The following is a 14,267-nucleotide window of genomic DNA, read 5'->3' as shown; positions in this document are numbered from 1 at the left end:
ACTTTTGAGACCAACAAGGAATTGTTTAAAACTGTTAAATAAACATTCAGATTATACAGCTATGGAAAAAATGAAACATCAATGTTTTTACGACTTTTAAGGACTGGGCAAATGAACCTGGACATGTTTGACAACAACAGACTACAGCGGTACTCTACCCACAGTGGTGATACTTACCAAGTACCGACTCCTAACATCCTGTATTGACTGTGCAGTGTGTTCAAAATCAAGAGACTGTCATGCAGTGAGCGTTATATCGCAGCAAAAAACAGTGAATGGTGAATAGAGACAGAAAGAAATCAAATCTTACTATATTTTTCTCTTCACGCTTACGAATAGCATCAAGAAAGTAAGATTTGTGTATGTCGATATTAATTAATAATCAAGTAAACTTCTTAAAGCATACTTTTAGAAAAATGTATATAATAAGTATATAAGCTATAAACAAATAAATGTAATTGACACACTGTATAGCAGGTTAAAATCACGATTGGAAAAGATCACGATTTTTCTCACGTTGAAGCAAATCCTGGTTGCATAAATTTCCATAAAAGAGAAAATTTTACAAAACCTATATCTTTGATTTCCATGTGCTATTTCAATTTATTGATACAAAATCCACCCGATTATATTTTGATGAAGAAACAATTCAAAGTGACAACGTGCATGATGTAAACAAACTATAGCACAGGCTCACTTCTTTTAAATTTTGGTGGATTTTTTCCCTAGCCTTGGGTTCCAATACAAACGTCCATATAATACCTATCTGTACTTGTTTTGTGCATGTATTAAAATTGAAATAATATCAAATTGCAAGTTAAACAGAGCTTGGCACAAAAACCCTCAGGCAAATGTTTGTTTTGAGCATACTATAGCATTTAAAGTACAGTTCCTTTAATTATTCATAGCATGTTGAAATTCATGTAACCTTGATTTCCGTGAATACAGTGAAAATTTCCACCGTGAGTTTCCTGCTATACAGAATATATACAAGTACTCAACCCATTAACCAGAGCTGGGGGTGAGGGGGAGGAGTGAATGGTACCTTGGTGTGCTCTACCAGGCTATCCATTGTCCCTGATGGGATGAAGGAGCCACGTCTTCCCTGCTGGGAGGAGATGAGTTCAGCCATGGCACTGTTGGCAGATTGCTGCTGCTGTTGGGCTTTGTTCAGGGTATTCACCATCAGCTGCATCACTGTCTCGTGAACACAGAGAGCTCGCATTAAATCCGGGTGCTGGAAAAACACCTTGTTATCCATCAATTCTCTGTAAAATAATAATGGCATCAGTTTAAGATTAACTTTGCATTTAATGACATTAAACAAAAGTTAGGTATTTTACAGACTATTGCAACAGACAGCTATAACATAACAACAATTGAACAGCAACAATAGATGACTCTTTTTATCCATTGTTCAATAAGCGTAGCATACTTGAGGCTGTTTTTCATGAGATCCTCTTCACTAGGGCCAGCCTGCACTAGCAGCAGAGAACGTATGTTTCCTAATGCTCTCAACAGCTGTTTAATGTCATCTTTACTGCCAATACTTATCACATAGGCCTTGTCTAATGCCTGCAGTTGCTAAAACAAGAAATTATATTTCCTACTGTATTTCAGCCCAAAAATATCGGAAGTACAGATAATTCTCTACACTGTCGTCTCTTGTGATTTATAAAGTCTGGCCGCATAACAAATTTCAAGATGAGTATAGAGAATATGTTAAATTTTCTTCTTTTTTTTTTTGCAAGAAGATTTTTACACCATCTGTACAGTGTAATCTTTAACATATATCAATATTCAGAGCTAAAAAGAAATGTTAAGGTTCCTCCCAGTTACCTCCCCTATGCCGTTGTACTGCCTGTGAAGCAAACTGAACATCTCTCTCACTAGCTTTTGATTTTGTATGGTATGTTCTTCAGCCCATTTGATCACAGTGTGTTGTATCAGATTTTGAAGAGTTGCTAAAACATTTAAATTATTAAAAAAAATCAGTTCAGATTAATTCTATGTGCAAAACTATACTATTGATAACTTGCTATTTTTCCCAAAGTATAATAAATCTCGGCTCCGAATAATTCTATAAATTTCCAGATCAAACATAATAGATAATAAGCATATTAATTCTATGTTTATATACAAGAAAAATCCCTTTAAGATTAGCAGATCAAAACAGCTTACCTGGAGCCGAGTCTCCACTGGGCGTCTCCACCACTGGGGCCTCGTCCTTGGCCTTCCACACCAGCTGTAGCAGTTTCTCCCCAGCTGAGGGAGGGGGTTTCTCCTCCGTCTTTTCCTTCTCCTCTTCCCCTGCTTCTTCCTCTGGAGCAGTTGGCATGGAACAGTGATGTATCAAGTCCTTGTGGAATTTCCACAGTCTTTCATGTATCTCCTGTTGGAATGCAGAATATTGAACTGGTTCTTCCAGTTCCACTGGGTTTTTGAAAGCCAGCAAATTTCTCATCTGAAATCAAATGGAATAATGTAATTTGATCAGTTTCAATATGAAATTTGTTTCCAAGAAAGAAAAATTGGATTTCAGTGCAGTTACCTGTTCTGCAGGTGGACAACGAAATTCTCTGGTCATTTTTGCAGTTACAGCAGACGGCAGGTCCGACTGTTTGATCTCGATGTACCTTCTCTTCTGATCCTAAAATAGATATACACAAATGCTAGTATTCATTTTTTGACATCCAAAATTAATAGCTTTAGACTTGCAGAAAACTTGTGAAAATCAATGTCATTAAAAAGAACCACCATGTGTTTGTGAAGTACAATGTTTCCAAGTGTCAACACATTCAAATGTTGCAAACATGACCTTTCCAAGTCTTTGACCTTACCGTTCACCAAGAATAAATTTTCTACAAGGATAAAGTTGCAGGCAAATCATCATCACAAACCATGGTTTATTGTTTCCATTGCATTTTACAAACTTGTTTGTGGAATGAAAACATCAACCCATGGTTTGCAATGATGCAGACAAAGACACAAATTGATGAGGAGATGGACGGACCATAAACAATGTTCCCTGATCTTTGATTTGGGAGTACAACAATTTTAGCACAAACTTCAGGTGTATCACTTCTGTAAAACAAAAGTCCTCTATCTCGTGTTGAAGTTCGGATGTGGATTTCTTTTTTCACTTACGTTTACACTAGTGTGAGGTCATTACACTGAATAAATGCTATCCCATCTATTCTTAGTAGTATAGGCCATCCCTTTTGATAAATGTTATATCTATTTTTAGTAGTATAGGCCATCCCTTTTGACCCTGTAGGAAGTCACAGACATCTGTTTCATAAGCTGGTGCTAAAGTGAACATTTTAAAGCTCAATGCATTCTCAAATCAATTGATGTTAAACCAACCCATGGTGCATATATGAAAACATGTCTAAATCCTTCTAGAGTTATTGCTGAGAAACCAAATATATCATTTTAGCAATCAAGGCCATGTCTTTTGATTCTGTGACCCAAGAGGCAATCTCAATCAGGTTTCTTATTACACAAACCCAATATCAAACACGTATATTTTGCAACAGACTCCATGCACTTTAACCTATGACAAAAAAGGCAACTTTTGACAAGCTTTTCGTAAAAGTAACCATGGTGTAAGAAATTTATTTACGTACCAACCCTTATCAAGTCATTGCTGAGAAACCATATATACAGTTCTAGTAACAGAGGTCACATACTTTAACCCCAGAAGCAATCCAAGCCAAACTTTTTATCATACTTTCCCATGTTACAAATATGAAGCCTCTACTTCTTACAAATCAGTAGTTATAGCATGCAGACGGACTAAATACTATTAAGTCCCTGATCGGGAGGGGAGGGGGAGGGACTAAAAACTTGAATACTCGAGTGTACTTACATTCTGACAAGATTCCACATAATCATCAGAGAAGGCCACCACTGATTCCACTCTGTGTCGGAGTTGAAGGTCACACAAGTGTTGCAAAAAATGACACATCTAGAATGATCAAACTTCCAGATAAATACATACTAACTCTCATCATTTCATTACAGTCTGTCGTCCTATATTGTACCTCTTACTGTAGATAATTCAATCCTACGTTTGATACTGCAAGTTGTTTAATTCCAATTTAGTCTGATATTGTAAGTCATTTAATTCCACAGACCTGAGTCTGATAGCCTAAGTCATTGAATTCTATCTTTTTAAGTCTGATACTGTAAGTTGTTTCATTCTAAAATTGCTAAGTCTGAATCGGATGTCATATAATTCCACAGTGCTAAGTCTGATACTGAAGTTGTTTAATTCCACAGTGCTTAACCTAATACACAACTTGTTGAAGCCTTATGTCCCACCGGGGACGAAGAGGATAAGTAAGTAAGTAACCTAATACTCTAAATTTTGTTTATGTCTACAGAACATATGTCATGCAATGCAAACATTTGATAAAAGGTATTTATTTTATCACAATTAATTTCAAAGAAAAATCCTAAACAATCAACAAAATGATTTCACACATTAATAGAATGGGTACAGAAATAATTCACCTCCAATTTGACTGCCTCATCCAACTTCATGCTCAGAATGCCTTCTTTCTTTTCCCCTAAAATATTTTAGACGAAAGTTGAAACTGTTTTCTTGTCTCCCCATGCATACTGTATACAATTCATAAATTACAGGGATAAGATAAGGCTGCTGCTTGCTTCATACCTGGAATGTAATTGTCATCAAAAGACTCCGGGTCTATCAACCTTAGCACATAAATCAGATCATCATCTGTCAGTTCTCCCATCACAAGCAGGTTGTCGACCACCTTTAGTAATGGCCTACAAATACACAATTAGCAATGATTTTTCTCCCTAAGTGAAATAAACTAAGTACAGTGAGACACAGTTAGAGCAAACATAATTATAATGAATTACTGGTTATAACAAAGATATAAATAACAAACTACACCTATTACAAAGTGAAATAGGACATTCATTGTATTTCCCTATCTTTTTTTTTTTTTTACTGTACTGTATTATGCATGTACTTTAGTGAAGAGCTTTACATTTTACTGAAAAATGTACAGTTAGGCATATAAAGAGTTCAAGTCTTAGATGCAGACAGTAAAGATAAACAACCATGTGAATGATTTTTTTCACATATGTTTACTGTTGTAGACTACTAACACAAAGAGATCAGCATTGCTTCCGCCGACTGGATCCCTGATGTGGGCTGCTCCTTTTACAGTAGCCTCCTGTAGGGCACAAAGCACATGCTCCTTTAGCTTTTCAATGGGGAAAAAGGGAGAAGTAGATTCCTGACCTGCCTCTTTGATTCTGAAGTGAAATCACATGTAAACATTAGTAGCTATTGGCTTAACCACTGGCCATACTGGACTACCTGAACTTTTGTAAGTTAGAGTGATTTTTCATGTCATCATTACTTTTATTTTAGATGATTACGAGGTTTATGGCCTTTTTTTTTTTTATAACAATTAAAGCTAACACTTTATTAATATTTTTTAAAGCAATTATGAATCATGCATATCTTTTACATTATGGTTGATTCACTTAATGAGGAACGGATTTAGTAAGGAAAACAGCCATTTAGGGCTATTCTTTAATTTCTATAAAATAAGGTTCCGCTAGTTTCCATGTTGAAATAATCAGATACAAAAATCAAGATATACATGTACATTGGAATATGACATCAAAATTGGTGATGCTGTCCTTAAGAATTGTCAGAAGTGTCAACAACTACTACCGATACAAATCATGGGCCACTGTGTCAACTATGACTATTTTCATTTAAGTACAACACTGAGATATAACCAGATATAAAAATAAAGCAAATATATCATGATTTGACTGGAAATGATGCATAAGGCCTATTTTAGCGATTTTTGGCCAATTTTAAGAAATGGCAGTACCAAAATAATATTTAGTTTTGCATATCTCATCCACTGTTCTTGATTTCAAAAATTATACAAGCACTCTCGAGTCTTTATTTATTCATTGAAGTAATTTGAAATAAGGTCAGATTTAGGACAGATGTTTTTGCAGTAATATCTAAATGCAGTTCAACACAATTGAATAAGTAAATTGTGATGATATGCTGACCTGGTTTCTATCTGTTTCTCTGAGATGTACAGTAGCGGCCGGATGGACACACTGGCATCCATATTTGGTATGGAGTGTTTGATCTTGTACTGACCGTCCTGGTTACTAGGTCGGCGGTACAGACTCAGGTCCTTCGTAGAAGGGGTCAGGGGAATGATGAACTCATTCTGGGTCATTTGCCTGATTAAAGAAACATCTTATGTACCAATATGAGACTTGGATAAGATTGTCAACCTCAGTACTTTGAACATAGATACTGACTTGTATGGTGCTGTTTTCTTACCTTGCAGTAGCATGTGACTCAAGATGCATGGCAATCAACAGGTCATGATATCCCATTCGTAGTGGTCCACACAGAGCTAGAGGAAAATATGATTACATGTATATGTACACCGACATTCATTTGGTTACCTTTCATTTTATATTTATCATGAACAACATTCCTTATCTACATACTGCTTTAAATCTCATTTATAATATCACAGTAACATCAAATTCATTGTGAATAATAATGTATGTAAACCATAACACTGGTCATTAAAACAATCATGGTTAGAGCAAATACCAAGGAAGGTTCGTTCCCCCAACAAAAGCAAAATACAGGAATTCTAATTCCTGAGGAATTCTATTTCCTGTTACAATGACACAGACCTGACCTTAGCGTTTGTTATAACTGTGTTTTCCAGAGTTGATACTGTGACTGACTTACATTGACTCTGTATACAGTACATCATCTGTCGCATGTCAACATGGTAGATCAAGGCATGCGAGACTCGGTGATTGCCATGGTAACAGACTGCCATGTACAGCTCCAATGTCTTAGCATGAAACCTTTGATAAGGTAGAATAAATATGTAACATCATATACACGTAAAATAAAATGAAAATATCGAAGATTGCAGGAAAAACTGGCTGCTTACTCCAATAAGGATGGATGTTCCACCAGCTCTAGAATGTCCATACTTCTATCTTCTTCTGGTATGTACACACTCAGCATTTCAACTACAATACAGAACATCACCAGTTCCTAAAAATTCTTTCAAATCACATCAATTTCTCATAAATCCACATCAAATATATCAGTACCAGCATTATCACAGAGCATGCTCCAGCCTTTAATTTCAGACATTTTGAGCGTGTGGATTTTGAGATTGTTGGTGGGGACTCGACCCCAACAGCTGGGGTTCAGGACTTGTACGTCCAGTCTGGGAGGACAAGCTGGGATAACCTGCTTAGGACCCCGGAACACAGCAGCAGACAGGGGCAGTGTGTACTACAATATATTGAAAAAAGATTTTTATACTTGACAACGACAACTTAAATACCTTATTTATTCAAAACTGCCAACTAAGAGAACATGTTGACTCACAGATAGATTAAAATAATGAAAGTGACTACCGGTTTTTTCCACCCATGTTTATTGAATCACTACCTATAGGAATCTGTTTGAAGGTAAACAAACCTTTGTATGCCCAAGCTCAAACTGTAACATTTCTTTGATGGTTGGTTCACAGATGACTGCTGGAAACAGGCGAGTTCCTGGTTCCACCTGATACTTATTGGCCACTTCCTTACCATTGACAGTAAAGGACAGGAGACCTGTACTGGTGTCAATGAAACAGCCAACCACAAACCCTGGGGAGGCTCGCTTCCCTGAGCTCTCCTGACTCAGGCCAGCATACCTCTGCTGAAGGTCCCCTGCTGACACCATATAACAATTCTTTCTGCTGACGCTGAAACATTCAAAGTCCAAATACAGCTGTATTTTACATCAATGAACTAAATTTTGTTATATTTAAGAACACAATGTTCATGACAGTAAATCTCTACATTATGTACCTTTGTTTCAAGTTGTAATCAGAATCCAGTGTGGATAAGACAACATGTCTGGTTTTCTTCATGTCAAAAGAAGTTTCACTGAAGTGGAAACCTGGAGTCACCCAGCCCACAAACACTTGAGCAGGGTCCTGTCCTGGTAAAACACGCACTGCATAGTGATACTCATCAATCATGTCAGCCATAGCCTGCAGCTCGGTCAGCTCAGCATCCGATATCTCAGCATCCGATCCTTCACTGTGGCGACGCCTACCTATGGCATCCTGGAATTCATATGGAATCATCCCCCTTGGAGCCTCAATGTTGATGGCTGGTGCCTGTGTGGAGCCTGCTGTGTCACTGTCCATGGAGTTAATTGTCCTTGACATTGGCAGTGTGGCTGCTCTGTTAGTCTGTCTGTGTTGATCTCGATGACTTTTGGTTGGATCCACTCGTCTGTCAATACTTCCATACTCCACACTCCTTGTCCTCTTGCCATCCTGCGCTGCAGAATCTTGTCCTTTGGACTTCTTGAAAATACTGGGAAAAGGAGATCGTCCAGTCTTTGACTTCTTATCTCCAATTGACTTGGCAGTGTCAATAAGTTTATCTCCAAGCAGAGACAGTCTGGAAGATGACCTCTTTCCCCCTGGAACATTTAAAGCCAGTTTCTCTGTGCCACTGAGGTGAGACTCACTGGATGCTGGTTTAATTCTGGATGAGGACAGCTTGTCCTGTGAAGAATCATCTAGTGAGTGATGGCCACCTTTGTCCAGATATTTCTTTCTTCTGTCACTGGCAGTAGTGTGGGTGTAGTCGGTGTCCTCTGAATAACCAGCTGTGTTTTCCCAAAATCAATGAGTGACTAAACAGTCTATGCAGAGTCTAAACTTAACCAAGATGTTTATATCTTAAATTTTGCTGAATTAAAATAAAACTTTGATCCCCTATTGTGGACCCACCCTATCCCCATGGGCCACAAATTTAATAAATTTGAATCTGAATTTTCAGAGGATGCTTTCATATTGATAGGACTAATCAAAGATTTTAAAAGATTTCTTTTCCTATATATCCTTAAGTAAAATGTTGGCTCCTATTGTGGCCCCACCCTTCCCCTGGGGGCTATAATTTGAACAATCATTACAGAAGCTTTCACATAATTTTTTTCTTTTCTGGTCCAGTGGTTCTTCAGAAAAGGAGTTTTAAATGATGCCACCATATTTTCATTATTTCTTAATTATCTCCCCTTTAAGGGTGTGACCCTTCATTTGAATAATTCTGAATTCCCTTTACCAAAGGATGCTTATGAAAAGTTTGCTTGACATAGGCCCTCTGGTTCTGGAGAAGTTGGAAAATGTGTAAAATTTACAGACAAATGGACAGACAGACAGATGCTGGACAACAGGTGATCAGAAAAGTTCACTTGAGCTTATAGATCAGGTGAGCTAAAAAAAACTCTCTAAATCTGCACAAATTTACTGTATCTGTTTTATCCACTATATCATCAATATTTACATCCAATTCACAATTCATTATACAAGTATTAGAGACTTGGAACTAATTCAAATGTTGTAAATTACTTTGGTTGATATATTTTTTTTTAAACTGAATACTGATTCTTAAAAACTATATGTTGATACCAACAGGCACAACTACATCTAGTAAACACAAATAAATTCTAAGTAAATTTCGAGTGCAAATATGTCAAGTTTAACACAATGTAGCTCAATAACAAGCACTATGATATAGATAGAAAAAACTTCATCAAAAAAGATCATTGAACTTTTGGCTTAGGACAAGTACTGTTAAACAATTCCTTTGTTGATAAAATTTTAAGACAATGGTTGTTTTCCTTTCAAAATCCCATTTTACACAGTTCCTTTTCTATGGACTTACATTTCCTATATTCTGTGTCACCATTCATCATATCCTCTGCATATTCTTCATCATCCTCATCTATAATATGTGATAATAGTATGTACTGCAATCAAATCAATGGATTTTAATAAGAATTCAAATCCCCGATAAATAATTTTTTTTTACTGATATCATGCCAGTTGACAAGACTAATATGTACTTCATATTTCTATTGTTTTATGAAAACTTTACCGACAAACCTGTTAATGCACGCAAACAGCAATATTATGTGATGCACATGCTACAGGAACTCTTTCTATAAATTATTTCCCATTTCTTACCTGAAGTCTCAATAAAGACAGTAGCTCTACTGGACAAATGTTACACATCCCAAAACAAAATCAAAAGCTGTGACGGTTCAACATTTTGAAATGATTTAATTACAAATAAATATGAACCATTATACTGTAATCCATATATATATATATATATATATATATATCTTATCTTATCTATCTATCTATATATATATATATATCATACTGCCATCATTCAGTATAACAAACAATCTAGGTATACAATACGTGACAGATGCAATCCTTTCAGTCAGTGAACATAATGAACTCTCTGGATCTCACTGACTTAGATAATCAACCCCATGAGACATATAAAATCAGCCTTCTTCCGTTTGATGTTTCAATAAAGTCTTGCACGTTACAAAGCAACAATTTGAAATGCATTACGAGGCTATCTATTAAAAAATCAGGCACAGCCTATAATATGAGTGGCACATGACAGAAACAATTGATTGGTTTGGAATTTTGATCTGCTTTGACATCTGTAGTTTACAACATAATAAAATAACTGCAAACATTCTGATGATGAAATGGTATACACCTGGACGGGATACAAAAGGTGATGTCTAACCAGACTTACGTATGGAAGTTTCCCCATTGACTGGGGTAAGGGAGGCAGCCTCTGGTTGAGTCATGTCACTGGGCCCACTGCTGGAAGGGCTGCCTGCTTGTTTAGTATCTGTTGTGTAAAAATCATGCCATTCCAAGTCCATGCCAGACATTCAGTTAATCATATCTAATATAAGCATGCAGCACCATGACACTTGATATATTTTTAAGTGTATTCAGTTGAAAGAATCTGGATTCTAAATCAGGTGATTAAAATGATACAATATATAAAGAGCATTACCGACACTGGCTACAAACAAACTTTTTCAAAAACCAATGAAAGTGAAAACTAAATTTATGTTTTTAAAAGTAACATGAATACAATTTGCTGTATGGAATGTAATTTATTCCCATGATTTCTCAATCATGTCCAAAACATGGGGAAAATTCATATTATAGAATTATACAAGGAGGGGTAATACGTTTCAACTTTTGAATATCATAGGAAATTTACAAGTCCCTAATTTTTTTTAGGAATTTTATATTTGTACTTATTATGACCAAACTAAGCCAAAACAATATATATCTAGCCATGCATCCATTTTTTGTTTGTATCAAGTGTCCTTAATTACTATCTACTGTAATCAAATGCAATTTAGTTTCTACAATAATTTGCAGTTAGTCACAGATGAACTTACATTTCCACACAATTTTCAACTCCCTTATAAAAGGTGTAATCTCATCATAATACTCTCAGTTTCTGAGAAATGACAAGTCATATCAATATCCATCAGTCAGTTCAGGTCTATAGGTCAGTCCCTAACTGTTGGGATATATCAGTCAGTCCAGTTACAATCTGTCAGTCGGACCCTTTCTGTTAAGATCTATAGTTCAGTCCCTACCTGTCAGAGTCTATCGGTCAGTCCCTACCTGTCAAGAGTCTATTGGTCAGTCCCTAACTGTCAGAGTCTATTGGTCAGTCACTACCTGTCAGAGTCAATCGGTCAGTCTCTACCTGTTAGGATCTACTGATCAGTCATTACCTGTTAGGATCTATTGGTCAGTCTCTACCTGTCAGAGTCTATCGGTCAATCTCTACCTGTCAGAGTCTATCGGTCAATCTCTACCTATCAGAGTCTATCAGTCAGTCCCTACCTGTCAGAGTCTATCGGTCAGTCCCTACCTGTCAGAGTCTATCAGTCAGTCCCTACCTGTCAGAGTCTATTGGTCAGTCTCTACCTGTCAGAGTCTATCAGTCAGTCCCTACCTGTCAGAGTCTATCGGTCAGTCTCTACCTGTCAGAGTCTATCAGTCAGTCCCTACCTGTCAGAGTCTATCGGTCAGTCTCTACCTGTCAGAGTCTATCGGTCAGTCACTACCTGTCAGAGTCTATTGGTCAGTCTCTACCTGTTAGGATCTACTGATCAGTCATTACCTGTTAGGATCTATTGGTCAGTCTCTACCTGTCAGAGTCTATCGGTCAATCTCTACCTATCAGAGTCTATCAGTCAGTCTCTACCTGTCAGAGTCTATCGGTCAGTCCCTACCTGTCAGAGTCTATCAGTCAGTCCCTACCTGTCAGAGTCTATCGGTCAGTCTCTACCTGTCAGAGTCTATCAGTCAGTCCCTACCTGTCAGAGTCTATCGGTCAGTCTCTACCTGTCAGAGTCTATCGGTCAGTCACTACCTGTCAGAGTCTATTGGTCAGTCTCTACCTGTTAGGATCTATTGGTCAGTCTCTACCTGTTAGGATCTATTGGTCAGTCTCTACCTGTCAGAGTCTATTGGTCAGTCTCTACCTGTCAAGATTTATCGGTCAGTCTCTACCTGTCAGGATCCTGCTGTTATCCAAAGATCCATTCTCCATGGTTGTATCTAAATCATTGACAGAGTATCCGCTCTCCTCCTGGATGTCCATTTCATGTCTACGGATGTTTTCTAAGTTCATACGTCTCTCAAAAGCTGTGGGATATGTTGATGACCTATATCATAATCAAATTAGTATGATTTGCCTAAGACCTCACCAAAGGATGACAAGACATATTGATATGATGTGGAATCATTATATTTGTTGGAATTGATATTTGTGGATCTCACAAAATTTCAAATCACAAAGGAATACACAATTTATTCCTGTTTTCAATGTTACAGAAATCATATCCAAGAAATTACATCCCAGAAAAACTGTAAAATCATAGCAATGCACGAAAATTGTTCCCAACAACTTTAAAGATTTCACAGTACCATGGATACTGAATTATACCTCGTGACAAATTCATCTTTGCAGATTACTGGCAGCCCAAGACGGAGATATTCCAAGCAAACTTTTTCTAATGTTCCAAAAGTCTTGGATAGAACTTTCAAACAAGGTGTGACATTTTTCCTGCAAAAGAACATCAAAGAAATTCCCATTTCTGTCACAAAAATATATATGGAATATGAAATATGTAAGGGTGATATGCTTTGAAAAAGAATCATCATAATGCAAAAGATTTCAACAAATTGGGAGAGTTTTGTGATTTTAAAGAGGTTATGATTTCCTAAGTAATTTGACACTTACGCCCCAGGAACTCTCTGGACCTGTAGACGAGGATGATCCTCCCCAATGTCCCCAAACAATGCCAAATCTTTTCCATACCAAAGAGTCATCTGGCGGGTCATATTGCTGCAAAATTACATCATTTAATGTATACACCAAGAATCTCAGACAGAATCACAGACCATCAACTCCACTTACAAGTAACCTATGAGGATAACCACTTACAAGTAACCTATGAGGATTACCACTTACAAGTAACCTATGAGGATAGTCACTTACAAGTAACCTATGAGGATAGCCACTTACAAGTAACCTATGAGGATATCCACTTACAAGTAAGCTATGAGGATAAACACTTACAAGTAAGCTATGAGGATAACCACTTACACGCAGAATGGTTCATATCCCTCTTGCAGACCACAGCAAGTAAAGAATTTCAGGGTGTTGACATCTTGTCCTAGGTTGAGTTTACACTGCTGGTGACAGCTAAGAGTGACAGCTGGAACATAAGCCTCTCCCGTCTCCACTCCACGGAAGGCAATCTCCTGTCCCATGGAGTCCATCATCAGCTCACCGTTCAAAGAAAAGGCTGCACAAAAATAATGCCTCATAAGACTACTAACAAAATGTGTCATTGACATAACTACCTCAATAGTTTTGTGAACTACTTTTCTAGTGTCCTGTAAAATTGAAACTAACATGTAATTTGATGAAAGAAGAAAGTAATTTGTTACCATGTGTTATCACTTATGTGTTGCTACTATTTCAACTTGTGCATGCCAAAAAAACCTCAACTATATCATATAATATCAACATTTGATATACAGTATGATACCATTCTGAGTTTGATGACATTGATTTCAATGTACATCAATGATGATGAAAAATACATCTCACTTACTAATGGTTTTGTCATTAAGGTCCAGCATACATCCAATAACATCTCCCGTTTTCCACAGTTTTCCATATTGTTCTGCTCCATGGTTCCATTTCCTTCCCTGAATAGTACATGCTCGTTAAGATATTTGTGCTTATGAAGAGCGAAAGAGTAAGTACATGTATCTTAACAGTTT

General features: G+C 37.0%; 1 protein-coding gene across 18 annotated transcripts in view; it reads right to left on the bottom strand.

Moving 5' to 3' along the window:
* Positions 1-14,267, bottom strand: part of LOC125648892 (ryanodine receptor-like) — a 108,470-nt gene that overhangs the window by 67,308 nt on the left and 26,895 nt on the right. For 17 of the 18 annotated variants that reach the window (XR_008802864.1, XR_007360494.2, XM_048875906.2 and 14 more), the window contains exons 28-50: positions 14,096-14,192; positions 13,582-13,783; positions 13,216-13,320; positions 12,919-13,038; positions 12,483-12,637; positions 10,687-10,785; positions 9,790-9,849; positions 7,918-8,731; positions 7,541-7,811; positions 7,165-7,351; positions 6,999-7,080; positions 6,788-6,909; positions 6,362-6,437; positions 6,079-6,258; positions 5,146-5,295; positions 4,682-4,797; positions 4,519-4,574; positions 3,872-3,970; positions 2,552-2,650; positions 2,182-2,464; positions 1,840-1,964; positions 1,436-1,584; positions 1,046-1,268 (exon numbers count right to left, since the gene is read on the bottom strand). Coding sequence is in view for 16 of the 18 variants with exons in the window: in XM_048875906.2 (XP_048731863.2) it covers positions 1,046-1,268; positions 1,436-1,584; positions 1,840-1,964; positions 2,182-2,464; positions 2,552-2,650; positions 3,872-3,970; positions 4,519-4,574; positions 4,682-4,797; positions 5,146-5,295; positions 6,079-6,258; positions 6,362-6,437; positions 6,788-6,909; positions 6,999-7,080; positions 7,165-7,351; positions 7,541-7,811; positions 7,918-8,731; positions 9,790-9,849; positions 10,687-10,785; positions 12,483-12,637; positions 12,919-13,038; positions 13,216-13,320; positions 13,582-13,783; positions 14,096-14,192 (3,870 nt within the window). In the remaining 2 variants the exon portion in view is untranslated. The remainder of the gene's footprint in view (positions 1-1,045; positions 1,269-1,435; positions 1,585-1,839; positions 1,965-2,181; positions 2,465-2,551; positions 2,651-3,871; positions 3,971-4,518; positions 4,575-4,681; positions 4,798-5,145; positions 5,296-6,078; positions 6,259-6,361; positions 6,438-6,787; positions 6,910-6,998; positions 7,081-7,164; positions 7,352-7,540; positions 7,812-7,917; positions 8,732-9,789; positions 9,850-10,686; positions 10,786-12,482; positions 12,638-12,918; positions 13,039-13,215; positions 13,321-13,581; positions 13,784-14,095; positions 14,193-14,267) is intronic. The other variant, XM_048875915.2, reaches the window with a different exon arrangement.

This window comes from Ostrea edulis, chromosome 5, assembly GCF_947568905.1.
Source record: "Ostrea edulis chromosome 5, xbOstEdul1.1, whole genome shotgun sequence".
Taxonomy (NCBI): Eukaryota; Metazoa; Mollusca; class Bivalvia; order Ostreida; family Ostreidae; genus Ostrea; species Ostrea edulis.
This window is presented reverse-complemented; position numbering and strand designations above follow the sequence as displayed.